At 47.3% G+C, this 25,797-nt stretch overlaps 2 protein-coding genes and 1 pseudogene across 2 annotated transcripts in view; all 3 read left to right on the plus strand.

Moving 5' to 3' along the window:
- The window catches only part of LOC146186701 (uncharacterized), an 88,597-nt gene extending 83,630 nt beyond the window's left edge, over positions 1 to 4,967 (plus strand). Inside the window, exons 6-7 of the mRNA XM_084608091.1 lie at positions 2,124 to 2,228; positions 4,948 to 4,967. Coding sequence (XP_084464217.1) covers positions 2,124 to 2,228; positions 4,948 to 4,967 — 125 coding nt within the window. The remainder of the gene's footprint in view (positions 1 to 2,123; positions 2,229 to 4,947) is intronic.
- Positions 4,968 to 6,906: 1,939 nt separating this feature from the next.
- On the plus strand, positions 6,907 to 7,779 carry LOC146186703 (uncharacterized). The gene has a single exon (XM_084608092.1). The coding sequence runs from the start codon at positions 6,907 to 6,909 to the stop codon at positions 7,777 to 7,779; it is 873 nt and encodes a 290-aa protein (XP_084464218.1).
- A 157-nt stretch (positions 7,780 to 7,936) lies between these two features.
- Positions 7,937 to 13,032, plus strand: LOC146186704 (uncharacterized; annotated as a pseudogene).
- The last annotated feature ends 12,765 nt before the right edge of the window (positions 13,033 to 25,797 follow it).

Below are 25,797 nucleotides of genomic sequence, written 5' to 3' on the forward strand. Positions count from 1 at the left end.
GCCCTGGTCTTGGCCGGGTCTCCCTGGACATCCCTGTTATCGTCGACACGAAGGAGGTCAGCGCTTTAGTTGATACGGCAGCCCATTATTCTATTTTTAGCAGTCGGCTTAAAAGGACACAGAGAAAATTTGATGACACCATGGAACGGACCAGACATACGTTCGGCAGGCGGACGTGTGTTTGCACCACTGGGTATGTGTACGGCTCGGGTAACGGCGCGAGGCTGCACATTTGTCGCGACTTTTCTTTTTCTACGCGACTGATCTCGCGATGTTATTCTAGGCATCGACTTCCTTCGTTAGCACGGTGCCACTGTGCATCTCCCGAACCGCTTGGTGTCCTTTTCAGCCAAACTGGGCACCGAAAGGCATGAGTACCGTGGGTCCTACTCCACGCTGCGAGTCGGCGATGATAGCCTCACAGTGCCACCACGCGCCAGCATCCTCGTCAGAGTTACCTGTGACGAGCCACATCACGGCCCCCGGGTTGTTGAGCCTAATGTCTCCCTCTCACTCACCTTGGGAGTTTCTGTACCAAGAGGTCTTTGTTTCTTTCGTTGCAGAGAGACGGAGGCGCTTGTCACCAATTTCTCCAATGAACATCGACATCTGTTCTGTGGCACTGCCATTGCTTACGTCGACCATCTGCAGGAAGTCGCCGAATGTTTTGCTTCAGAAGAAGCTACGCCCAGCACCAAACCGGATGATGCCGTACACACTGTCGACATCAATTTTAGCCTTTCCGTTGCTTAAAAAAGGAAACTCCAGGATCTATTGCTGGAGTTTCGTGCGTGCTTCACGTCTTCGTTTAAAGTGCAGCAAACGTCGGTCATTAAACACCGGATTATCACGCGTAAAGGCACTCGACCCATCCATCAGCAGTCCTATCGTGTCTCCTCGTGAGAGAGACGCTATCCAACAGCAAGTGAAGGAGATGCTTGCCGATAGCGTCATTCAACATTGAAGCAGCCCATGGTCATCGCCTGTAGTCCTCGTTAAAAAAGAAAGACGGAACACTTTGTTTCTGCGTTGACTACCGGAAGCTTAACAGTATGAGAAAGAAGGATGCCTATCCGCTACCACGGATCGACGACTCTCTCGACCGGCCAAGTACTTCTCCTCCATTGACCTCAAGAGTGGTTATTGGCAAATCGAACTTGATGAGAGGGACCGTGAAAAAACTGCCTTCGTGACACCCTATGTGCTCTATGAATTCTGCGTCCTCCCAATCGGGCTCTGCTGTGTTCCTGCCACCTTCCAGCGGATGATGGGCACTGTACTCACAGGTCTTAAATGGCAGAAATGTCTTGTTTATCTCGACGACGTAATAATCTTTTCGCCGAAGTTCGCGGAACACCTACGACGCCTGAGAACAGTAATCGAAGCCGTCCAGTCTGTCAATCTTTCTCTTACGCCTCAGAAGTGCCACTTCGGGTTCATCGAATTGAACTTTCTTGGGCACACGTGAGTGCTGATGGCATCCGAGCTGACCCTGAGAAACTTGCTGCCGTGGCTGCCTTTCCCTTCCCCTCTTACAAAAAGCAGTCCGACGGTTTTGGGGGCTGTGCTCCTATTACCGCCGATTTATCTAAACGTTGCACAGATGGCCAGCCCTCTGACACTCCTGACTCGAGATGACGCATCATTTTCCTGGGGCGCCGAGCAGCAGATCGCTTTCGACGAGTTAGGACGCCGGTCGCAGTCACCCCCGATCCTGGCACATTTCGACGATGATACCGACCCAGAGCTACACACGGATGTGAGCAACGCCGGCCTTGGTGCCGTTCTAGTTCAGCACCAAGACAGCGTCGAGAAAGTAATTGCCTACGCCAGCCGTGCACTTTCCCATGCTGAGTGCAACTATTCCACCACTGAAAAAGAATGTTTGGCGGTAGTATGGGCCGCTGCCAAGTTCCGCCCATGCCTTTATGGCCGACCGTTTCGTGTCATCACTGACCATCAATCGTTGTGTTGGCTGAAAAACTTAAAGGATCCTTGTGGCCGCCTAGCACGGTTGGCATTGTGGATGCAGGAGTTCGATTTCGACGTTATTTATAAGTCCGGCCGAAAGCACACCGATGCTGATAGCCTGTCCCGCGCGCCCGTCGACCCTCCTTCTTCAGATGCCACCGACGATGATAGCTTCCTTGGAGCAGTCACTACATCTGACCTCGTTCGCAAACTGCGTGCCGACGCCGAGCTGCGGCTCATCATTGACCATCTTGAAGGTGGGCACTCTACAATACCCCGGTATCTTGCTCGGGTGCTGTCGTCGTACTTCCTCCGCAATGGCGTGTTTTATAAGAAGAATTCTACTTTGAGTGCAAAAACATACCTGTTGGTCATACGGGCTGATCTAAGGCACAAACTCTTCCTGGCCTGCCACGACGAACCAATTTCCGGTCATCTTGGCTTTACACGCACCCTAAGCCGAGTCTTGCAGAACTATTACTGGCCACATCTTTCTCCGAGCGTTAAACGTTACGCACATACTTGTCGACAATGCCAGCGGCGAACAAAACCCGCGCTCAAGCCATCCGGCACGTTGCAATCAATTGAGCCATCCTCACACCTTTCGAGCAAGTGGGCATAGACCTTTTAGGCCCATTTCCTTTATCCTCGAACGGAGACAAGTGGATCGTAGTCGCCACAGACTACTTAACACGCTATGCTGAAACGAAGGCCCCTACCCGAGGTACTGCCGGCGAAGTTGCTCGATTCTTTATGAACGACATTGTGCTCACACATGGTGCGCCGTCGACCACCATTACTGACGAGGAAAGGCGTTTACAGCTCGGCTACTGCGGGATACCTTAACACTCAGGCATACCGAGCATCGCACAACAATAGCGAATCATCCTCAGACAAATGGCCTAACGGAATGACTAAACAAAACTTTGGCGGACATGATCTCAATATGCATCGACGTTGAACATAAAATGTGGGACAAGATCCTGCTGTATGGCACCTTCGCCTACAATAAGGCGCCGCAGGAAACCATGAAGTTTACGCCATTCCATCTCGAATATGGTAGGAAGGCTCGCACGATGTTGGACGCGATGCTCTCGTGCGGGGATGAAGCGGTCGAACCCGAGGCCGCCCATTCGTCGGTGGCATGCTGCTTCTTGATATGCAAGCGGGCATATCAAGAAGCAGCATGCCACCGACGCTCGACACTACCGCCTTCGGTACAGGGAAGTCCACTACGAACCAGGAGATCGAGTGTGTGGATCCCCTTGCGCCCCAAAGGCTTGTGCGGGAAACTGCTGCACCGCTATTTCGTACCCTATAAAGTCCTACGCCGCTTAAACAGCGTTAATTCCGAAGTTATTCCAGATGGAATTGTGACCGTCAGTGTTCGGCGTCAGCGAGTCTAAAATTGTGCATGTGGTGCGCTTAAAGCCGTACTTTTCATGTGACTGAGCGCTGTGTCAACGTCGCGTTTCTTAACATTGACGCTTCCTGGAAGTGAGACCTTGAGATATTGTACAGTTCACCTCACACCTAATTTTTTTCTCCTCTCACCTTGTCATCGGGACAATGTTTTTCTTTCACGGAGGGGGTGGGGGGGAGATAATTCCACGTGCCTAGCGCCGCGCGACTGTCGTGCTTGGTGCCGATGACGACGAAGCGGTTCTTGACTCGAGATGCGCGCTGGTGCTGGACTCTGTTATCGGAACTAGAAGCCAACCTTATTCTCGGCTCCTTGTCTACGTGTACCTTCATGGCTCCCTGTGACTTGAGTCGTGACACTATCAATCCCGCTCATAATTTATACAAACATTACATATTATTTACGCCTCTGCAGAAAGGCACTCCCGTGACCCGCCAAAGGTCTGGAGAGATCTAAGGAGTGCCACCTTAGACGGCTCCAAACCGGGTGTTTTCTAAATCCCGCCATATTAAAACACGTGGACCTGACATTCACGAGTAGGCGCAAATTCTACGGGCAGTATGCTGACCTATACCACATGGTGTGGGCCTGCCAGCAAAATACAAAAATATAATTTATAAAACAGCCAACTAGGGAGGGCTTCGAGGCGGCCCTGTCTAGTTCGGACCTGGAGGCCCAGCGTGCCCTGCTCCAGAGAGCTCGGGCATTGGCGGAGGCCAATGGCGTCCCGAAATAGGGCCTGCCACTCAGCTATACAACCTCCCTTCTCAAATCGTTTCGTTGTGAATAAATGTTTTCTTCTTTCTTTTCTGCCGGTGCTCCTTTCTTCTACTTCGCACACCTACTGCTTTTTCTTAACACCTGGAAGACTTCAATGGCGCTGGCGGCAATCTTTCGCCACTAATACACAACGTTAGATGCGCGCTTATTGTAACAAATAAATGAATGAATTAATTCGTAACGGTGCATACCTCCACAAATATGCGGCATTGCCTCACACAGCGCCAGACAGCGGGGTAAAGCGCGGAGGAGTTTGCTCTAAACCTGTGTAACGCGATAGATACACCCAAGGTTGCCTGTACTGTTTAGTAGCCCTCTGGTAATAAAAGTAACTAATAATTTTCAATTCAATGCAGAAAGAGAGAAAAAGTTCATCTTCTACAATAATATTGCCAAATATTTTGAACATTGCATTTTCGCAGTTGTAAAGCTTGCATTGCGTACTTGAGCGCACAAAATTGAGAGAGTTCCGTTTTTGTTTCGTCGGCTACATGTTTTACTTCTCGCAGTATGAACTACCCAACAGAATTAAGACAGGGAAGTTTGTAGCGACTGGTGCGCAAAGCCTCTATTACAACACTCTCTGCTCCGTTTTTCTCAGTATTCAATTCGACAGTTGACTGAGGCGGGTACCTTCCCACGGAAAAAAGCTTCCCTTCCTGCACAACCATCCACTTTCGCGTGCCTTAAAGGAGTATAGATGCCAAATTTTGGTAGCGATTACTTCTTGTCAATGATGCTTAAAGCATTTCTGTGCGTCGATCCGAACGCAGGTTTCGGCTGCTACTGCTAAAAAATTTGTCATTGGACTTTGTTTCCTGAGAAGTTTCGGTTTCAGCAGCCGACAGATAGCTTTGATGTCACAATCAAGTCTTGATGCGCGGCACGAACAAAAAGCGATATAATCACCGATTCTTCACCTATAGTGATTCCTGTTCTTGATTCAAGCTGTCTTTATTATTGTAGTCAATTGAAACCAGACAGTAACGATTATATCGCTGTTTTTTCAACCCTCGCGTGACCTACACTTGTCTTTGACGTCCCAGCCCTCACTTGGCAGTTGAAACCGAATGCGAAAAAGATGAGAAAAGAAATTCGATTATACATTATTCAGCTGCCGCTGGCGAATATGACGCGATGATCCGTGTAGAGTAATGTCTTAGGCAACCGTACAAAGCATAAAACACGAACCTAAAAATTAGTGGTCGGCAATCCTTTTTTTCCATCAGATTATTCATGGGCGAATAGGTGCAATAGGGCGCAGTGCGCTGAAGCTCAGCGCCGCGCGATATACCACTGCTCATGTAATGAACTTGCGCACACCGTACAACCGTGCAACATGTGCTCACCAAGATGCCAAAAGGGCTCAGGCATTTCTCTTCACGTGTGACTTTCGTTGTTTTAACTTAAAATGGTCACATCTTCCTCTCTGTTTCATTTCTGCTATTATCTGTGCAATGATTTTCTCTTCTTGTGCAGTATGCATGATGGGTATTTGTGTCGCCATTTTTACCTAGATTGAAAAACTGTTGAATTAAAGTTAATTGAAGTGTGGCATTTCTTTCTTTCAGCTTTCCTTGTAGTAATAAGTACTTGCTGCAATGCGGCTATACGCCATTGGAACACCACTGCCTCTTTACACACGTGGAAAAGATATGCACAAGTCGTTTTGAGCATTGTTGTGCTCATCAACGCGACATACTACACCGTCGGCTTCTGGACTGGCGCCTGCTCGTCGCGAGCGCAGCTTCGGGGCGTGCACTTGAGGGCCGGAGCGCGGTGCGTGACTTTTCGTTCATTTCCCGTGACCCTGGATCGCGGATCGCCTGGCTGGCGCGGATTTCAAGTCGCCGACGCAACCCCGCCCGCAAGACGACTCCGGATGTCCCGCGTCGGCAAGGCCAGCAGCACTATTCGAACCGCGGATCATCCACGGTGTGTGGAGGTGTGTGTTTGTGTGTGTGCGCGCGCTGGGCTCTTGTGTAAAGGAGCCGCGGAGGCCAGGAAGCTCATTCCCACGGGACTCGGGCTGTCCAGCAAGGACGTACGTGACCACGGCGGCGGATTTGAACTCTGGAATGTGCACGCGTGATGTTGCGCGTACAGGATGACGGAAGTGAGGAGAAACTGTGCTGGAGCCTATTGGCCCCGCCCAGAGAGTTTACTGCGTCCCTATTGAGTCAATGATAGGGGCTTTGTTTAGGGAGTCTATTTAACAAGCTGTCAGGGGAAATTTCAAAGGAGGAGAAACCAGTACAATAAAGATGTTGAAACCGGGTTCGACTCCGGGTAGTACTCCAAGGTGCCCAGCAGGTACAACTCAACAGACCGTCGGTCAGCGAAACCGAGCACGGCGGGTGAGAGGAGAACCCTTTCGAATGCCAGCAGCTGAACAGACCGTCGCCCTCTGGACGAGCACGGCGGGTGACAGCGTGGAGAGCGGCTTCGAAACATAACTGGCGCAGTCGGACAGGATCTGCTGTGGCTGAACTGGAGTCTACGGGAACGACGACGGCGACACTACGAGCCTCGTCAACGACGACGCCTGGCTGTGACAACCGCTTGGAAAGCCAATTCGTGAAGATGCTCCCAGCTTCTTGAATCCGGCGCAAGGGGACCCACCCCAAGGGACACTAGCGGCAGTCAGGCGAGTACCCCTTTGACATATGCGGGCGCATGCTATGTCAAAGCCCTGGGTTTTGAGGAGCGATTGCGCTAAGGAAGGAGGAAAAATGGCAGAGGGGGATCAGAGTGAAGAATTGGCAGCCGCCGGCAAGGCAGGCGAAGATGAGGTAGACTCCGCACTAGAGGCTACGTCAGAGCAGTTGGCACTACTGCAATTGCAACTAAAGATTGTAGAGGCCGAGAAAGAGAATCAAAAATTGATTCTAGAAACAGAGCGATTGCGCTATGGACAGAGCGTTGAGCTTAGCGATAGCGGCAGCACCGTCGCGGCGAATGCTGGAACAGATGAAGATAGAAGGCTAAAATACGCGAGCCTATTGAAAGGCGTCCTGGCACCAATGCCGAATCAAGAGCAATTAGTGCCTGGATGGTTTGAGGAGGTGGAGGCGACTTTATGCTCGTACGGCGTCCCGACCGAGTGGTGGGCCGGACTGGTTTTACCGAGGCTGAGCGAAAGGGCGCGAGGGCTCCTCGTACGGTTATCAGCAGACGAGAGGAAAAACTTCGCGTCTTTGAAAGACAAAATTCTTCGCGGACTACGACTGTCAGCCGCAGAATACAAGAGATTATTCTCGTCGAGCTGCAAAGAGGCAGGAGAAACCTGGGAACAGTCCTCCGTACGACTGGAGAATTATCTCGACTACTACCTAAACAGCTGTAAAGTGCGCACCATTGAGGAGTTCAAACTGCTGGCGGTGACAGACCGAATGAAGGAATGCTTAAGCGCCGATGCAAGAGCACACGTTGCCTTGAGTGAGAAAGAAGGTTTTCTCAAACCTAGTGACCTCGTAGAGCTCGCAGAGAACTTCGAAGAGAGTCAGTGGTGTAGGACAGCGGTAGGACTAGCTGCGTCCTCAACGGCAAACCACCATGCCGAGAAGCGAACATACGTCATCTCAATTGGGAGGCAGCACGGCTGAGAGGCGTCCCGGGCGACAGTGCTATAAATGTCACGAGAGAGGCCACTTTGCAAGAGAATGCCCGAGAAAAGAAACGGCCTCAACAAAAGATGGAAGTAGCAGTCGCAGAGGCGAAAGGCAGGTTGTTGCTCGAGTGGAAATTCCAGTTAGCGAGGAGATGGCGACAGGGAGTGACAGACGACATAACGAGGCAGGCGACAAACGTATTGTCACAATAGAGAGCACGGGTCAGCAGCTCAGAGCTTTGGTTGATTCGGGTGCCGATGTAACTGTCCTTCGTAAGTCACTTTGCCGCGAGTATGAAGCCGCGGGGTCAACACTGAAGCTGAGAGGAGCGTTTGGGAGTGAGGTAGTCGCCGAGCTGGCTTACGTGCCATTAAAGGCAACGGAGGGTGCTCCCCTAGTGTCGTTCAACCCGTCCGAACGAGGAGTGCTGTGTGCGCTTACCGATGAGCTAGTCGCAGGCGTAGATGCACTGATTACGCCAGATGACTACAATGAGCTTCTCGACGAGAGAGTACTAACACCAGCAGATGAGTTAGTAGCTCTGGAATCAGATACAGATGAACCAGACGGGCCAGATACGGGACACGCTGATGCTGTGGCGTGCGTCGTCGAGGCGGAGCCTGCTGCCAGCCAAACCGAAACGAACCAGACAGCAAGGCAGCTGTTCCGGAACGCTCAGCTTGCCGATGAATCGCTAAAAGAAGCATGGGCTCAGGCTAAACAAGGCTCGCATGGCATGCTTATACGAGACGAGCTGCTCTTCCATCGAGAGCCAGTCGCTGGACACGAGTGTTGTCAATTGGTACTACCTTCGGAACGGCGCGCGGAGGTTTTAAGGTTGGCGCATGATTAAGCGTGGGCAGGGCACCTGGGCGAACGTAAAACGCTTCAGAGTAAAGGGGTCGTTTTACTGGCCAGGCTTGGCCAGAGATGTCAAGCAACACTGTCGTACGTGCCATTAATGCCAGGTAAAGGCCCCTGCGCGTACTCTCGATCGTGTGCCGATCACACCCCTCTCTAGACCAGACAGCCCGTTTCAAGTCATCAACGTCGATTGCATAGGGCCAATTGAACCACCGTCTGCACGAGGGCACCGTTACGCGTTGTGCGTTGTTGATGTTAACACTCGGTGGTCAGAGGTCGTATGCTTGCGCGCGCTGACAGCGAAGGCAACGTGCGAGGCGTTGCTACAGATCTTTGCACGCATGGGTATACCGGAAACGGTGTGCTGGGATCAAGGCACAAATTTCACGGCTCAGTTAACTAGAGAGATGCTGTCCAGGCTTGGAACATGCCCAAGGTTCTCCACGCCCGACCACCCGCAGAGCAATGGACTGGTTGAGCGCTGGAACGGTACCTTCAAATCCATGTTATTCCGTATTGTGGAGGAGCACGGCAGGGATTGGGACAAATTTGTTCCATTTCTGCTGTGGGCATACAGAGAGGTACCTAACGAAACGACGGGCCGCTCTCCGTTTGAGCTGATGTACGGGAGGGTGCCAGTGGGGCCTCTTTCCATCTTGCAGAAGTCGTGGTGTGGGGACTGGTCCGTCCCGGACTCTCTAACAATCCCAGCTGAGGAATATCTTTCGGAGCTGCGCAAACGGTTAGCTGAGGCACATGCAGCAGCTGAAGGTAATTGCACAGATGCTCAGAGAAAGTACGCGAGTCGCTACAATCTCCGCGCGACGGATAAACAGTTCGCGGAAGGGGACGAAGTGTTGTGGTTGGAGAAGGAAGGCCAAGGCAAATTGATGGGGAAGTGGATAGGACCGGTCAAAGTTGTACAAAGGTTGCGGCCCTACAGTTACCTAATCGAGTTGGAAGGCGGCACACGTCGGGCTGTGCACGCCAACAAACTCCGAGCTTACCACGCACGCGTCAATGTTGTAGGCACAGTTTTCGAAGGGGACAGTGACTTCGGCGACGTGCCCACATTCCCAACAAAGTCTGACGAAGGAAGTAGCGTGTCGGGCGAAGCTTTGAGCCACCTTACCGCATCGCAACGGGAGGAGCTGACCGCGGTGCTCGCTAAGCACGGACAAGTGTTTGTTAGTAGACCGGGCAAGTGCACCGCTGGCATGCACAGAATAAGGCTGAAGGCAGGATCTGAAGTGGTAGCCGGACATGCGTACAAGGTACCAATGGTGTTTCGGAATGAAGTGGAAAGGCAGATTAACGAACTGTGTCAGTGGGGTCTGATTTTTCCGGTAGAGAGCGCCCATGCCCATCCCATAGTTTGTGTATCTAAGAAGGACGGCGGCATAAAGCTCTGCTGCGACAATCGCAGGCTCAACAGCGTTACGGAACCGGACGCATTCCCCATGAGCATACCTTCGGAGCTTTTGTTTCTGGTGGCAAAGGCGCGTTACATCACCCTCATTGACATGCTGAGGGGATATTGGCAAATACCTTTAGATGAGCAGTCTCAAGCATTGACGGCGTTCGTAACGCCGGTCGGGCAATACGCTTGGAAAGTGATGCCTTTCGGGCTTCGGAATGCTAGCTCCACGTTTCAGCGAATCATTAACGAGGTATTAGCACGACACAGAGTATTCCTGCGCTTACATTGATGATCTCGCCATATTCTCCGAGACGTGGGAAGATCATCTGAGGCACATCGACAATGTTCTAAGTTCCGTAGCAACTGCGGGATTCACTGTGAATGCAGCTAAATGCCGATTCGCAAGAGGTGAGGTAGAGTTTCTTGGTCACATAGTAGGATCGGGTAAGCAAAGCGTGAATCCTGCAAAGGTCAGCGCTATTGAGGAGATTCCCCCGCCACAGACGAAGCGACAGCTGAGGAGTTTTCTCGGGTTGGCAAACTACTATAGACAGTATGTCCCTGACTACTCGCGTATTGTTCTCCCGTTGACTAACTTGACAAAAAGGAGGACCCCTCATCGGCTACCTTGGGACAGTGAGGCACAGAATGCGTTCGAGGGCATTAAAGAGTGTTTAGGACGCGCGACATCGCTGTATGCACCAGATCCTAGTAAGGAGTTTATACTATCCACCGATGCCTCCGACTACGCCGTAGGAGCATGTCTCGCACAGTGCGACGAGGAGAGGAACGAACGCCCGATCGCATTTCTAAGCAAGAACCTCAGTCCGACCCAGACTCGGTGGGCCACAATCGAGAAGGAAGCCTACGCGATCATATGGGCACTGAGTAAGCTCGAGGCTTGGCTATTTGGTGCACAGGTGCGTGTGGTAACGGACCACAACCCCCTTAAGTACCTTACGCTTACCAGCCCACATAGTGCCAAGCTAACTCGCTGGGCTCTCGCTCTCCAAAGGTTCAATCTTACGATCGAACATAAAAGGGGCACGCAAAATGCCAACGCCGATGCTATGTCAAGGCTGGTGGCGGCCAACTAAATGGAGCTTAGCGCATCGAGGGAAAGGTAAATGGCCTAGGAATGTTTTGGGCTTTGTCATTGCGTGTGGGCGCGGATGGCGGGGGTATAGAACCTGACGCCAGCCGCGTCGCGTTGTTCGCTTGTGTGTTGTGTGTGGCTGCAGTATAAAGACTTATGCAGCACACTTGGTGGGGAGGTGTGCTCATCATAGCGACATACTACACCGTCGGCTTCTGGACTGGCGCCTGCTCGTCGCGAGCGCAGCTGCGGGGCGTGCACTTGAGGGCCGGAGCGCGGTGCGTGACTTTTCGTTCATTTCCCGTCACCCTGGATCGCGGATCGCCTGGCTGGCGCGGATTTCAAGTCGCCGACGCAACCCCGCCCGCAAGACGACTCCGGATGTCCCGCGTCGGCAAGGCCAGCAGCACTATTCGAACCGCAGATCATCCACGGTGTGTGGAGGTGTGTGTTTGTGTCTGTGCGCGCGCTGGGCTCTTGTGTAAAGGAGCCGCGGAGGCCAGGAAGCTCATTCCCACGGGACTCGGGCTGTCCAGCAAGGACGTACGTGACCACGGCGGCGGATTTGAACTCTGGAATGTGCACGCGTGATGTTGTGCGTACAGGATGACGGGAGTGAGGAGAAACTGTGCTGGAGCCTATTGGCCCCGCCCAGAGAGCTTACTGCGTCCCTATTGGCGCAATGATAGGGGCTTTGTTTAGGGAGTCTATTTAACAAGCTGTCAGGGGTAATTTCAAAGGAGGAGAGACCAGTACAATAAAGATGTTGTAAACCGGGTTCGACTCCGGGTAGTACTCCAAGGTGCGCAGCAGGTACAACTCAACAGACCGCCGGTCAGCGCAACCGAGCACATCGGGTGAGAGGAGAACCCTTTCGAATGCCAGCAGCTGAACAGACCGTCGCCCTCTGGACGAGCACGGCGGGTGACAGCGTGAAGAGCGGCTTCAAAACTTAACTAGCATTTATGCCATTAATGCTTTCATAGGAGGCACAGTTTATACCTGGAGAGATGCCGAGTATATTCCCAATGGTGCAGAGTAAACAGGTAAGTTTTAGGCTGTCAATGTTCTTTGCTGATTTCTAACAGACCTTTCAATCCTGACCTACACACATACAAACTATTCGTGCTTTGTCCAGTAATTTACGAAATCTTTGCTGAGTACAGGTCATCGAGCCCATGACCTTAACTTAAGATCAACCTTTTGCTCCGAGTTACAAAAAGCAGGTCACATGTTTTATGATTATATGGAGTCAGCCCATTGCTATACGAGTTCAAAAGGAAAGGTAGGGACACAATTTGGCGTAAAATGAGCTGAATTTGTGCGTTGAAAATAAAGTTACCGAGTGATGTTTGCAATTAAACGTATTTCATATAATTGAAGGCGATTTGCTTTGTCAGGCATGTATTACATCACGAAACAACACTGACAGCACTCGCTTCTCATCACATTATAGGAATTGCCTTAGTAAACACAATATCTTCCCTTCAGGTTACAAGCACATTTCACGGGGCTATCAGAAGTGCAGCATTTCCCTTATATGATGACTCAAAAACGCAAGACGGTAAGGTAAAGCGTAATAAAAGCTAATGCCTCGGGCAAAGAAATAATATTTTGCAGGACATACTTATGCAAGAGCTCGCTACCTCATAACGAACTTCCTCATGCAAACGGGCTAAGGTACCACTGAGGAAGTCCCCAAGTAAGTAAGACGTAAATTATCGCAACGCGAATATCTGAGGTGATGAAAAATTCTCGTCAAGACATTGGTATTGCAAACAATTCTAGCCAACCCATTGTCTCACTTACATTTAAATCCCCATAAAAGCACATCGGCATGCAGGCGGGCTACGTCAACACTGAGTGAGTCCCCACATCTGCAAGCAAGACACGAAGAATCGGAACGCAAGTATATCAGGTAATGGAAATTTTACTTCAGGCCATTGGTATGACACATCATCCTAGCCAAGCAGCTGTGTGTCTCACCTAAATTATAATCTCCATACAGATCCGCACATCCGTACAGCCTCAAGAAAGCCTCCATGCAAGCTAAAGCAGGTGAGAAGCAATAGAATAATGGCTGGACATTCAATTGAAGATTGTTTCTGCTTCAGGACATCTTGGCACTTTGAATCCCCAGCTCAAAACTGCCTCACCACGGAGGACTCCAATCAAGTGTTTGCAAGTAAATGAGAAAATCTAATCCATCCACTCCCCCCTCTAATACAATCTTTCTGCTTAACTTCACGCCTATAGCACTCGTTGTAGGCTTACCCATACGGGTAAATGTGCAATGAGCTTAGCCAGAGCAGCCGTAGAGTTGCCACATAAAATAGGTTTAGGTAAACTATTAAAGTGGCTCAGGTGCTGATACAGAATTTTATTTCCTAGAAAACTATCTTCGAAAACCGCCGGCAGAAAAGAAGGAATAAAACAAGACAATCCGTAAACTGGTTAGCTATCTCCAAGAGCTGGATTGCAGGCCGTCAACGAAAAGCTTTCTTTAACAGGTAGAAAGCTTTACTCAGCCACAAAACATTTAAATTAAAAAGAAGACAAAAACAGGCCTAGATAGCCTACGAAATGAATTCAAAGAAAAACAATTGGATTTCTACAAAGGGACAAGAACTATTGGAGGCCTTTGAAGAACTGCCACGAGAGCTTGTAAGAAGCTGGTGTTCTAACTTGCCAAAAACACCCTTACAGAGGCGCTACAGTAAGGAGATGAAGTTTGGTACCACACTGTATTATCATTCTCCAAGGTCATAAGAAAACGTGTAGTATTTTCCCCACGCTTATCAGGCGATTAAAGTGATTGATGCATGACCAGGGTTTATGAAGCTCTCAATCACCTGAAACATCTTTTGAAACAAACGATGAACGACAGTGGCTTTAGTGCCTACTGCGGAATAGTATCAGTATCAGGAAAAAGTGTGATATGGACACAAAGGAAAACTGATAAGCTAAGCTGATTTGATGAACAATCTAGAGCACTTTGGACACAGGTGACTTAGCATTAGCTGGTGAAAAACTTGTGCTCCTGGGAGTTGGTGTGGCAGCTCCACGGAAGATGATCTTTGGATACTTCCTCAACGATGATCTCAGTGGGAAAACGTATGTAGTAAATGAGGCAACTAACCAGCTGATACAATGGTCACTCAAGATCATTGCTGTTGTGTGCGATTTCCTAGCTGCCATTGTATCCAAAAAGAAAGTTATTTGGCTGACATATTGATGGAGCCACAAGTGAACAGTTTTTGACTGCTTTAACCCAACACAGCAACCATTCAAGAACCGTGTTCCGAGGGATATGTGCACAGCAATGAATAGGGAATAAGATATTCAATTGTGCTAAACTTGAATTGCCCTTAACATGTTTGTTGTGCTTAGCAGTGAGTCAAGAAGGGCTTATTTGAAAAGCTGAGAGACCTGCAAAACGCTTAGGGTCTTCGTGCAGCTAAGAAACTCCGTAGGGTTCATATTGATTGCTACAAATTATGAAAGTGTGACTGGCGGTGCAAACGTTCTGCTCATCAGTCAGCAAAAGCCTCAAATTTTCTTAGGAGCTTGGAATCGAAAGTGTTCAGCAGGCCCAATTGAACCGCAGATTTTATTGCTGACGTTGATCTGTTAGCTTTCAAGTAATGCTGTTCATTGCACAATTCACCCAGAAGTTTCAGAATCTTTGATGTACTAATTTCCCACAATCCAACTGGAATGAGTTTCAAAGCATCACTTTGAGCACCTGCATTCAAATAACAGAAGAGGAACATGCTCCAACTCTACAAAGCTCACGTCTCTGCGCCTTCGACCTAATGAGCTCGCATGCGCCTCGGAAAGGAGGATGTGTGTGATCAGCTCCCCGGTTGCTTTGAAGAGTGTTGCAGAACTCGCAAAGATGCTTTTCAATTCCTCTTCTTCCAGGTAGGACTGCATATTGTGCTTTATAAAGCGTTAAGCATGTCAATGCAGAAAAAACTACATTTATTCCAGACCACTTAAGATAGTAGCAAATATGTTATAAGTGCTGTTTGAAGAATACAAGGTATTCCATACTGCAAAGTAGTTCAAAAATTGGTGAAGTGTGCATCAGACTGCAGCAAAGCACCTTGAGCCATTCATGAGACATGTTATGTTGCTTCTGAATGGCGCAGCAGATAATGAATAATCAGTTAGATAAAAAACAATCTAATTCTGAAATGGACACGGCTGGGACACTGCTAGCATTTCAAGTGATATAATTGTCCAAATTTGCATCTTAAAAGGTACCATTATGAGCGAAACCACATGATAATATTTTTGTAGATGAGGCGGGTGGAGAGTTTAGGATAAAGCACAAAATAGGATGAAGAATTCAAAGCACACCGATGTTTTACTGTTTTTGAATTTTAAGAAATAATAAGTATAATCAAATTATTTTAGCACTCCATCAAAAAAGTATTCTAATTTAAGGTAACTACACAAGACAAAAAATAGCTGCAGACAGCATTCAAGCCAAGCCTATTCCTAAAATTAAAGCAAAACGCTCACTATAATAAAATGGTAGCAATTTATGTAATGCAGAGAGGCTTAACTGAATAAAACGAATCCGAATGCATATATAATAATTAATTTTAACAATACCTATGTCGATTCAAGTACTGCACGAAGCTGCATTGACTGAATAATTTTCGCTGTTTCAATTTTTGATTAACAAAGATCTGGGATTGGAGACATTTATTACACTTTACTTACGAAGATGCAAAAAAGACATTGTTCTTTTGCCTCTAATACCTCTACATCTGCACATTCAGGCTTAGCCAGGACCTCCTTGAGATGTTCATTATTCCTATCCGCCAACTATGTGTGGGAAAAAAAGCCCTCTTTTCTGCAGTTCCCTGAGCATGCAGAAACCTGCTGGCGTTTTATGGTGTGCGCCTGTGATCACCGGTAGCGTTTCTTCTGATATCGAGGGGATTGCGAAAATGGTCCTCCATTGGCACACAACAGTAAGAGTGAAGCGGACGCGTCCCCAGATATGTACAGTGCTCCGCAAAAGTGGAGAGACCAGGTGATCCGCTGCGATGACTCGTTTTCTATTTAAGAATGCGCGCCTAAAAATGGTACTTGGTAAGTTTGCAAGCATATTATTGGGGTTACCAAATGAAATCTACAAAAAAAATTCACAGTGGCTTAGCTGTAGTTAGGCCTAGGAGATTGCAAAAGCAATCTGCTTCGGTAGCCGCATCTTGAGCACGACATCTAGCTCGACGCTCTTCACTTGTTTTTCCATCTCCGTAGCTCGCTGTCGCTTCCCGGCTGCACACTGGCGAGCCGCCTTCTCCCTCTGCTTCTCGATATCATGACGAACTGTCTTACAAGCGCTGAAATGGCATGCTTTATACAGCGTAGCCTCCCTTCCTCTGCTTACCGAAGAGAGAAGAGAGGCGAAGGGTCTTCAATGGATGACGGCGCCACCTGTTAGACCACAGTGCACCTAGTGGGTGGTGGTGAAAAAAATTTGTTATATAACAGAGAGGTATATACACTAGGTGGGATGCCTAGACAGGTACTCCATTGGCGTTTGCCGCAGCCCGGGCGCGCTGCGTTAAGACCTTCTGGGCCTCTAGGGTGCAGCAGCCGGACAGGGTCACCTCCCAGTTCTCGCGGGTGGGGTTTGGGATAGGTGGCAAAGATGGGGTTTTCTGGCAGGCCCACACCAGGTGGGTGTCAGACAGGTGGGTGTCAGACACCTCCCCACAGTGCGAGCACAGCCCGTCGAATTTTGGATCAAATTTTTTTATAGTAGCCGAGCACAACCTTGTATTGGTGTGCAGGCGCAGGAGCACCCGCTCGTTAGCCTTCCGCAGCCCTTTGCACGGGCTGGGAATAGTTTGGTGCGTTTATCTGTAATATTGATATATTTCGTTGAATTTGTAAACTGGGCTGCAATCAAAATCCTGGTCCGCGTCGGGTCCCATGGGAAATGCCCGGAGAGAGAGCGCGCGGGCGGCGAGTCGGCTGCCTCATTCCCTTGGAAACCTTGGTGACCTGAAGCCCAAACGAGAGATCGGTACGCGGGATCCGAATCTCAACTACAATTTTGGTATATGCGGTAAGCTAGGGGATCAGTCCACACTTGCTGGACGTTCCGACAAGCCCCTCGGGAGTCGGTTATGATGTATTTGGAGGAGGAGTCGGAGGCTGCGAGGACGATGGCAACCTTTTCTGTGTAGGATGGTGACTGACCTTGAACGTAAGGCAATCTACTGTTTTGCCCTTGTGGATGACCGCGTGAGAGAAGCCCGAAAAGCCCGGCGTGGCTACCAGCCACGCTACGCTGAATAGCCGACTTGGTAGCCCATCTTCGCCTCGCTTATGACGTTACACCACCTATTAGACTACAGCGCACCTAGTGGGAGAAGCGCGAAACGCTCGGCGTGGCAACGAGCCACGCTAGGCTCAAGAGCCGACTTGGTAGCCCAGCTCTCGCGCTGGTATGAGGTCAGTAGTCACGTGGTGTAAAGCGTAACTACCGGACCACGCTACGCTAAAGGCTCGAAACCTGGCGTAGTATTGTTTTCGCAATAAAACAGACGCTGCACCGTCAGGAAACGCTAGCACGCAGTTTTCTCAACATGCGGGGTCTTTCGACTTTTGCGCAGCACTGTGTATGGTTATTGCCACAACTGACTGTGACTGCAGAAGCCTTGGCTATGTACTTATTAACTTTAGCGTTGAGGGGGTCGCTAGATAGGTGGTTTTATTGTGTGGGGTGATACAAAAAGCATAAACTCTTGATCTTACTTGGGAATGCTATCTTAATTTTGATCACAAATAATGGAGGTCTAATAATGCCTTGAGCCCTAATTTTTCACGCTCTATATGGACTGCGGAAAACATTTTCTGCAGTAGTCAACAGACAACACAATATGGTTATACAGCCCCTCCAGCAGATCTGAAAAAAACACTAGCAGAGCGTACGGGACGTAAAACATTACAAATAACCCAGCGCAGGTCACTGGAGGGATCAAATTTATTGTGAAGAAGTAAGTAACGCTGAGACTGACAGATGAGAGTGGAAAAAAAACAAAAAAAGCAAAAAGAGTGAGTTTAGAGCACTTATCAAAAAGCAGATTTTGCTTTAACATCAATAAGAACTGTTTTTGATTGCACTAATCAATTTATGGTCATTAGTTCATGCAAAGAAATCACTAGAGGAGCCAAAAATTAAAATAAAATAAATTCCTCAAGCCCAGAGTTGCTCTTTGGTTAGAAGCACACTGTAAACGATGTCTCTAGAATTATCCACTGCTTGCCTCATTTATGCAGAATACTTTTAAAAATATGAGCTGAGAGAACTAGCTATACCGCTAACCCTACAGCACATTGCAAATATTTCAGGGCTAGACCATGAAAACGCAGTTGCTACCGCTGCAGAAATTCGGATAGTAGGGCTGTAGCTTGGTCAGTTTTATGTAGGAATGCATCTGGCTGAAGATCGTGTTTAAGATGTAATATCCCAGTGTCATAATTTGAACTGCGTTCAATGAATTCTAAACGTCGTTAGCTTTATGTCGGATAAGTGGAATGAGCAGGTATGTAGAGCAAACGTGTCTGTCTTCTGCAATAGAACAATGTACGTTAGTGTTCGTTAAAACATTACAAATAGAAGGTACTTGTGCCGTACAAAATACTTCACGCATTCAATGCCTGTTCATTGCATTAAATTTTTTGCAACCTAGCATCACTGAAGTGTTCAACATGTGTCTCTGGGATAAATCAATCTAAATACAGAGCAGTTGAACATTTCAACTTTCATGCAGCGTATTCATGTTCCTGAAGCTATATGAACTACATCACGTTTTTGTTTAATATGCTATTGATACTAATCGTTACTGCCGTGCAATATAGCAGAAATGTTATTACAAAGAATGCCTGCGAGTTTGTTTTCTCAGCAAATTCTGGCAGCAACGACAATGCAGCTGCTCTCAAATAGCGGAGGAAGAAAGTATGTAACAAAGACAGCAAGAGAAAAAAAGCATTATATACAATTGCAATTTACAAAATGAAATCTTGAAATGCTCATGACGGAGGTGCGGGCCTTAATACGTGCAATGGAGATAATTAAGCTTAAGCGTGATGCATTATTTATGGTGGTATCATAAAAGGCTGTCATGGTGGACGATAAAGAAGGCGTACACGAGAAGTGTGGTTTACGGTTGCGAGCGTTGGAAGGCTGAGGGATCGTTTTAATAATGTAAAGCTGGTATCCCTAGAGTATGGCTCTGCGATGTCAGCCGTGTAGGAGCAGTGTAGGATTTTTTGGTGTAGGAGTGTGGAAGTGAGAATATTTTTCACACTACCTATGGTAGGAGTGTTTAAAATAATAAATTTATTAGAAAAAAGTGCACTAACCATGCTTTTGCAAAATATGTAGAACTATACATAGAAACAAAAGCGAACTCCGTGTACACAGACGCTGCGCTTTACCCATACAAAACAACGTGGACAGATAAATACAAAGCGGTAGCAACAGCGGTAGGCTCGGATCTCAAGCAAAGCGCAAGCGCGTCGGCACGGGACTGCACGGTAACCGAAAGAGGAGAAACTGCTGTTGGTCTAGCGGCCGCGGAGGGCTACAGGGCAAACAAGCCCTTGACAATTCTAACAAATTCAAGAGAGCCATGCCGTAACCTCACCAACGGCAGAATAGGCCACAAAGCGCTCAAAATTCTTCTTTGAGCGTGCCTACCTAAGGTACCAATTACACACACCATTTTCTAAATACTGGGACACACCGAGATTAAGGGTAACCAAGGGGCCGACGAAGGCTCGCGAGCACATGAACCGAGCGCTTCCCAACGCGGACCCGGATATCATCATGAGGGTAATCGTGATGTATTCTGATATCCTAAATTATTATAAAAGGATGAGAATAAAATACCCTCCTCCCCACAATGTCTTAAATCAACAGGAAGCAGTCTACTGGCGCAAACTGCGAACTGGAACCTTCCCCTTTTTTTACATCTTAAGTAAAATGTTCCCGAACCAATACAGGGACGTCTGTCTATGGTGCTGTGCTATACCTACCCTATATCACATCACTTGGGAGTGCGATAGAAACAAAGCTTTTCACAAACTAGAAACTCCGACTGCGGAACAGTGGGAGAGTACGCTCTCCAGCGGCAACCCAATCCTCCCACGAGGACTGGTCATCCATGCCAAGCGAGCAGCAAAACTCAGTGTTGAAAAGGAACTAAAGGCTATTTGCTTGTGGCTATAAGCATGTTGTTAAATAAGGAATACGCTATGGCACAGCCTCATGGTAGTACCTACACACAGGCACCGCGTTGATTACGTGACATTTTGTATCAAATGAACCAGCCTACAAATCTATTGTGCATGCCCAATGTTCACTGTGTTAATGCCTGGCAGAGATGCAGTATTTATCTCATGGCTTGATAGCTGACCCATCAGTTAGTATTTGCCTTTAGTTAGAAAATGATTAGCAAGTGAACTAATGACCACATTAATGATGTTGCAAGCAATACAGCCTTCAGCCATTCAAGTTATTTTATTTTCCATTGCTGTAAATTTGATACTGGGAACAATGTTAAAAATGAATATAATACAAAGTTGTTAAGTGTCATAAAATTCAAAGGCTCATTTAGAAATTCTAAAGTGTGCTGGCCCATAAAAACACAATTACTAGTACTTCAAGGATTGTGCATATGATCTTACTTTGCATTTCTTCTATGGTATTTATTTGTGTATGTGGTGATAAAACGACAGAATTTAGAACACAAAAACAGGCTAACTTTTCGCACTCAGTACAACTTGCAGGCCGGGTAGAGCCTACAGTAAGGGAATCGCACACTAATAATACACACAAAATTGCTATAACTTGCAGGAGAATTAAAAATGTGCACTGTAAGGAAGGTACATAACAGCTCAGTATGAAAGGGAGTTGCCTGTTTGCACAAAAATATGCTTTTATTCGTCACTTATTTGTTAGTCATTAGTCTATTGGCTCTTGTTTATTGCACATTAAGAGGATTTTTGTTTTGCATGCAGGGGACAGTGTGCTTAGTCATTTATTGTAATGATTAAACTTTGTTCCCTTTCACATTGAGCGACCCTGTACATCATTTTGCAATACTAACAAGAATAGGTTGCCATGGAGCAACAAATAAAAAGCCATTCTTGAGAATTGATAAAAGCTTCCGTGACTGGCCTTCCTCTACAAGCCATATGCGTTGCTACCCGACATTCATTGTTTTGCAGAAAACATCATATATATGATGTGTCACCTGAGTAAAGAGTTGCACTTGGGCATCAGCAGCACACCACACTAAAGCAGGCTGAGCCTAAGGAACAAGGGAGGAGATGAGACATCCTATGGAACACTCACTATGATATGTAGCTCACACATGGCCGATAGATCAATGTCCAAGCGAGTGAGCCTTACAAAAATATGAAAAAACTGAATTACTAGAGGACTTCACACACTATGACCAGACTTGCTTAGAGACCGGTATTGCACGACAAATTTAGCCTGAGGAGCTTCAGCCAGAAGTCCTAATTTGTAGCGATACATAGTCAGTTCTGACATTGTCAGTCAGTCTTGTGGAGACTACATTCTTGTAGCTAGCCCACATTCTTTAAAACATCATTTCCCACCTTAAACACTGTATTAAGTGATTCGGAATTGGGGTTCTCACTTAATCAAATCAGTAAGGTTGACCAGCCTACTACTACACTTACAATGCATAATTTGTATTCCTATGAGGTAAAAAATAATTTACTATGCTCTTTCATAACAATAAACAATGTTGATAAATTTGTCCAAACACAAACACTAGAAAAGGCACTGTAGAGTTCAAACATCAGCAGCAAAAAAATGTGCAGTAAAACAACACAAAAGAATCTACATCATATCCCGAGTATAATTATATACAGCACATACCTCTATATGTTATTTACTGTTTCCATAGTGAGGCCAAATTTAACACAAACGAACCAATAATTACCTTTTTGGTGCCAGTTTGTGTTAGTTCTGAAAGGAGCGTGAATTTGAGTGCAGATCGTTTCATAGTTCAGCCCCTGTGTACTTGAGGTGCCATTGTGTATAGTCATTATACAAAATGCTTTCATTCTAAGGTCAACAATAGAGGCCTTTTTCCTCCAGTGATCACAGTCAAGTTGAAAGCGAGGATGGCTTTGAGATATGGTCCATGTCTGACCCTTTTCCCACAGCTACTTGAAGCACAGCAGCCACTTTATGTGTTTGCAAAACGCCTTTTATGGCCTTGTACCAAATCTGCCTTGGTTAGTCTGTCCTGCACACTTTTTGAATATGCAGCTCCCACTCTTGGTTGAGTGCGTTCCATCCCTTCTTTGAAGCTGGGATGCAGGCAACACAGCTCCATAACCTTCGTGTGCAGATCCTGTGCATACCTTGCAATTGACAGATGTTAATCTTTTAATGACTGACTTTCACTTTTGTTTCCACAGTTTCTGCCAACTGGAGCCTGTCTCTGCCAAATGAAGCTGAGCAGAACAGAAGACTCCTTTCCGGGCCTGAAGCCACAAATGCAGTCTTGCTTTGTAAGGAGTATCAAGTTAAAAGGATTCTGTTCAACAAACGCTCAACTTTGCTACGCATGAAAACAATGAAAGTGAACGCTCATTAATTGGAACCTCAGTAATTCAGAGTTTCGGATAATTCGAACTACTACTTGGTCCGGCCAAGCGATGATGACACCGGGTGTTCCAGGCAGGCACTCCGAGCCCATGCAACCGGGAGCGTCCGCATAGACATCATTAGTGTCCGGTGACTGTTAGTAAACAGAAGAATGAGCAACGTTAGTGTACAACAAGGCAGTGCTAGGGTACAACCCCAGAAACGACCGAGTGATTTCACTTCGGATCCAAGGTCAGCCTTTCAACATAACAGTTATGCAAGTCTATGCACCAACCACTACTGCTGAAGCTGATGTTGTAAGATTTTATGCTGACCTGCAATGCCTTTTAGACTGCACTCCATCATCAGACGTCCTTTTTCTCATAGGAGACGAATGCTGATGTGGGGAGTGAAAAAATATCCGGAATTACAGGCAAGTTTGGTCTTGGTGAGCCAAATTAAGCTGGGCAGAGGCTAGTAGAGATTTGTTAAGAAAACAACCTGATCATAGCGAATACTTCTTTTCAACAGCGCAAGAGGCGCCTGTACACATGGACTTCATCGGACGGTATGTACAGGAGTCAGATTGATTATATCATTTGCCGGCAGAGATGAAGACGCGCTATACAAGCACTAAAAACAAGGCCTGGGGCTGATTGTAGCACCGATCATCAGCTTCTTGTTGACAAATTTAGGCTTCGATTGAGGAAAACGCAAAAAACGAGACGGCCTTTTAGGTATGATCTGGATCAAATTCCATCGGAATATGCTGTGGAAGTCAGGAATCGATTTCAAGAATTAGATCTAGAGGACAGAGAGCCTGAAGAGATGTGGACTGATGTTCGTGATATAATACAAGAAGTTGCTACTAAGGTAGTTCCAAAGCAAAAGAAGTGCAAGAAGGCAAACTGGTTATCTGAAGAGGCTTTGCAAATAGCTGAGGAAAGGAGGATGACAAAAGTAATGGGGGAAAGTGAAAGATACAAGGTCCTCAATGCGGATTTTCAGAAAATAGCAAGGAGAGAAAAGAATGCCTTCCTGAACATACAATGCGAAGCAGTTGAGGACAACAGCCAATTGAGGAACGGGAGAGCTCTATATAAGACAATAAAAGATATCAAAGGAAGCTTCTGTGCTAAGCTGGGCGTGATAAAGGACAAACGAGGCAGCGACCTCAATGAAGCCCCAGAGATAAAGAAAAGGTGGAAGGAATACACAGAACTGTACAAGAAGGACCCAGATGTGCAAGCCCAACATAAGGAGGTTGTGATTGATCTCGAGCTGGGCATCCTGAAGAGTGAAGTTGAATGGGCCTTAGCCAGCCTTGCTAAGAACAAAGCTAGCGGAATTGATGGCATTCAAGCTGAGTTGCTTCAAAACCTCAACCATGATGCTGTTAACATTTTGTATACATTATGTCAGCAAATTTGGACAACCCTGCAGTGGTCACAAGATTGGAAGAGGTCAGTTTACATCCCAATTCCAAAGAAAGGCAGTGCCAAAGATTGTTGCGACTACCACACGATCACGCTTATTTCAGATGCTCATGGTGATGTTGAAAATCCTCCAAGGTAGGCTGCAGCAGTATGTGGATCGGGAGCTTCCGGACGTGCAAGCTGGGCTTCGCAAGGGCAGAGGAGCTAGTGACCAGTTTGCCAATCTTTGCTGGATCATGGAAAAAGCAAGACAGTTCCAGAAAACCACCTACTTTTGCTTTATTGATTATGCGAAAGCATTTGACTGCATAGATCACGGAAGATTTTGGCAAGCTAAGAGATGGGAGTTCCAATTAACCTCATCTGTATCCTCAGGAACCTGTATGAAAGGCAAGAGGCCACAGTCAGAACTAGGCATGGTCTTACTGACTGGTTTCCGATTGAGAAAGGAGTGAAACAAGGCTGCACACTGTCGCCCTGCCTATTTAACTTATATGCTGAGTGCATCATGAGGAAGGCCGGTCTGTACGAGTTTTCAGCTAGAGTGAAGATTGCTGGAAAACATATCAACAACCTTAGATATGCGGATGATACCACTTTATTGGCAGAAAGTGAAGTGGAAATCATGAGACTTCTGATGTGCGTACAAGAAGAGATTAAGAAGTTTGGGCTTAAACTGAACATTAAGTAGACAAAGATCATGGCGTCTTGCCCTATCAAGTCCTGGAGCGTCAAGGGACAAGAAGTGGAAGCTGTGACACAATTTCTCTTCTTGGGCTCCAACATTACCCCGGAACGAGACTGCAGCCATGAAATTAGGAGACACCTGCTTCTGGGAAAGAGAGCCATGGCTAGCCTTGATCGCCTAGTAAAGAGCAGAGAGATTAGACTGCCAACCAAGATCCGTATAACTAGTGCTATGGTCTTTCCAGTTATGATGTATGGATGCGAGAGTTGGACTGTGAAGAAGGCTGACCGCCGAAGAATTGACGCGTTTGAATTGTGGTGCTGGCACCTTCAGAGTTCCTTAGACGGCGAGAAGATCAAATCACCCGATATTGTCGACCATAAACCCTGACCGCTCTTGGAGAGTCAAATTATAAAGTTAAAGCTCATCCACTTTGGTCATCTGATGAGAAGAGAGATGTCGCTGGAGAAAGATTTAATGTTGGGAAAGGTTGAGGGTCACCGGAGAAGGGGTAGGCAGCACACGCGATGGTTAGATGGCATCCTCGAGGCGCTACTGGTGAAGTTATTTGATGTTAGGAAGATAGTGAGAGACTGGAAAGCGTGGCGTGATATGGTCCATAGGGTCATGAAGAGTCGGACTCGACTCAACTGAACTGAACTGTACTGACTTATTAGTTTGTATTTGTGTTCGTCTTGTCTGTTAAGCTTGTCATATATTTATTTATTGTTTTTTTGTCTAGTTCAATGTGTTTGTTGGCAGGAGCTGCCCACTTGGGTCTCTCGTTTCACTTGGGACGGTTATGTCAGGATCAGCCTGCTAGAACCCTGGCATTCACGTTAC

Source organism: Amblyomma maculatum, chromosome 6 (assembly GCF_055883805.1).
Source record: "Amblyomma maculatum isolate TAMU_Amacu chromosome 6, ASM5588380v1, whole genome shotgun sequence".
NCBI classification, from domain to species: Eukaryota; Metazoa; Arthropoda; class Arachnida; order Ixodida; family Ixodidae; genus Amblyomma; species Amblyomma maculatum.

Coding starts and splice junctions, on each gene's coding strand:
- LOC146186703 (XM_084608092.1), top strand. CDS start 6,907: ATGGCAGAGGGGGATCAGAGTGAAGAATTGGCAGCCGCCGGCAAGGCA.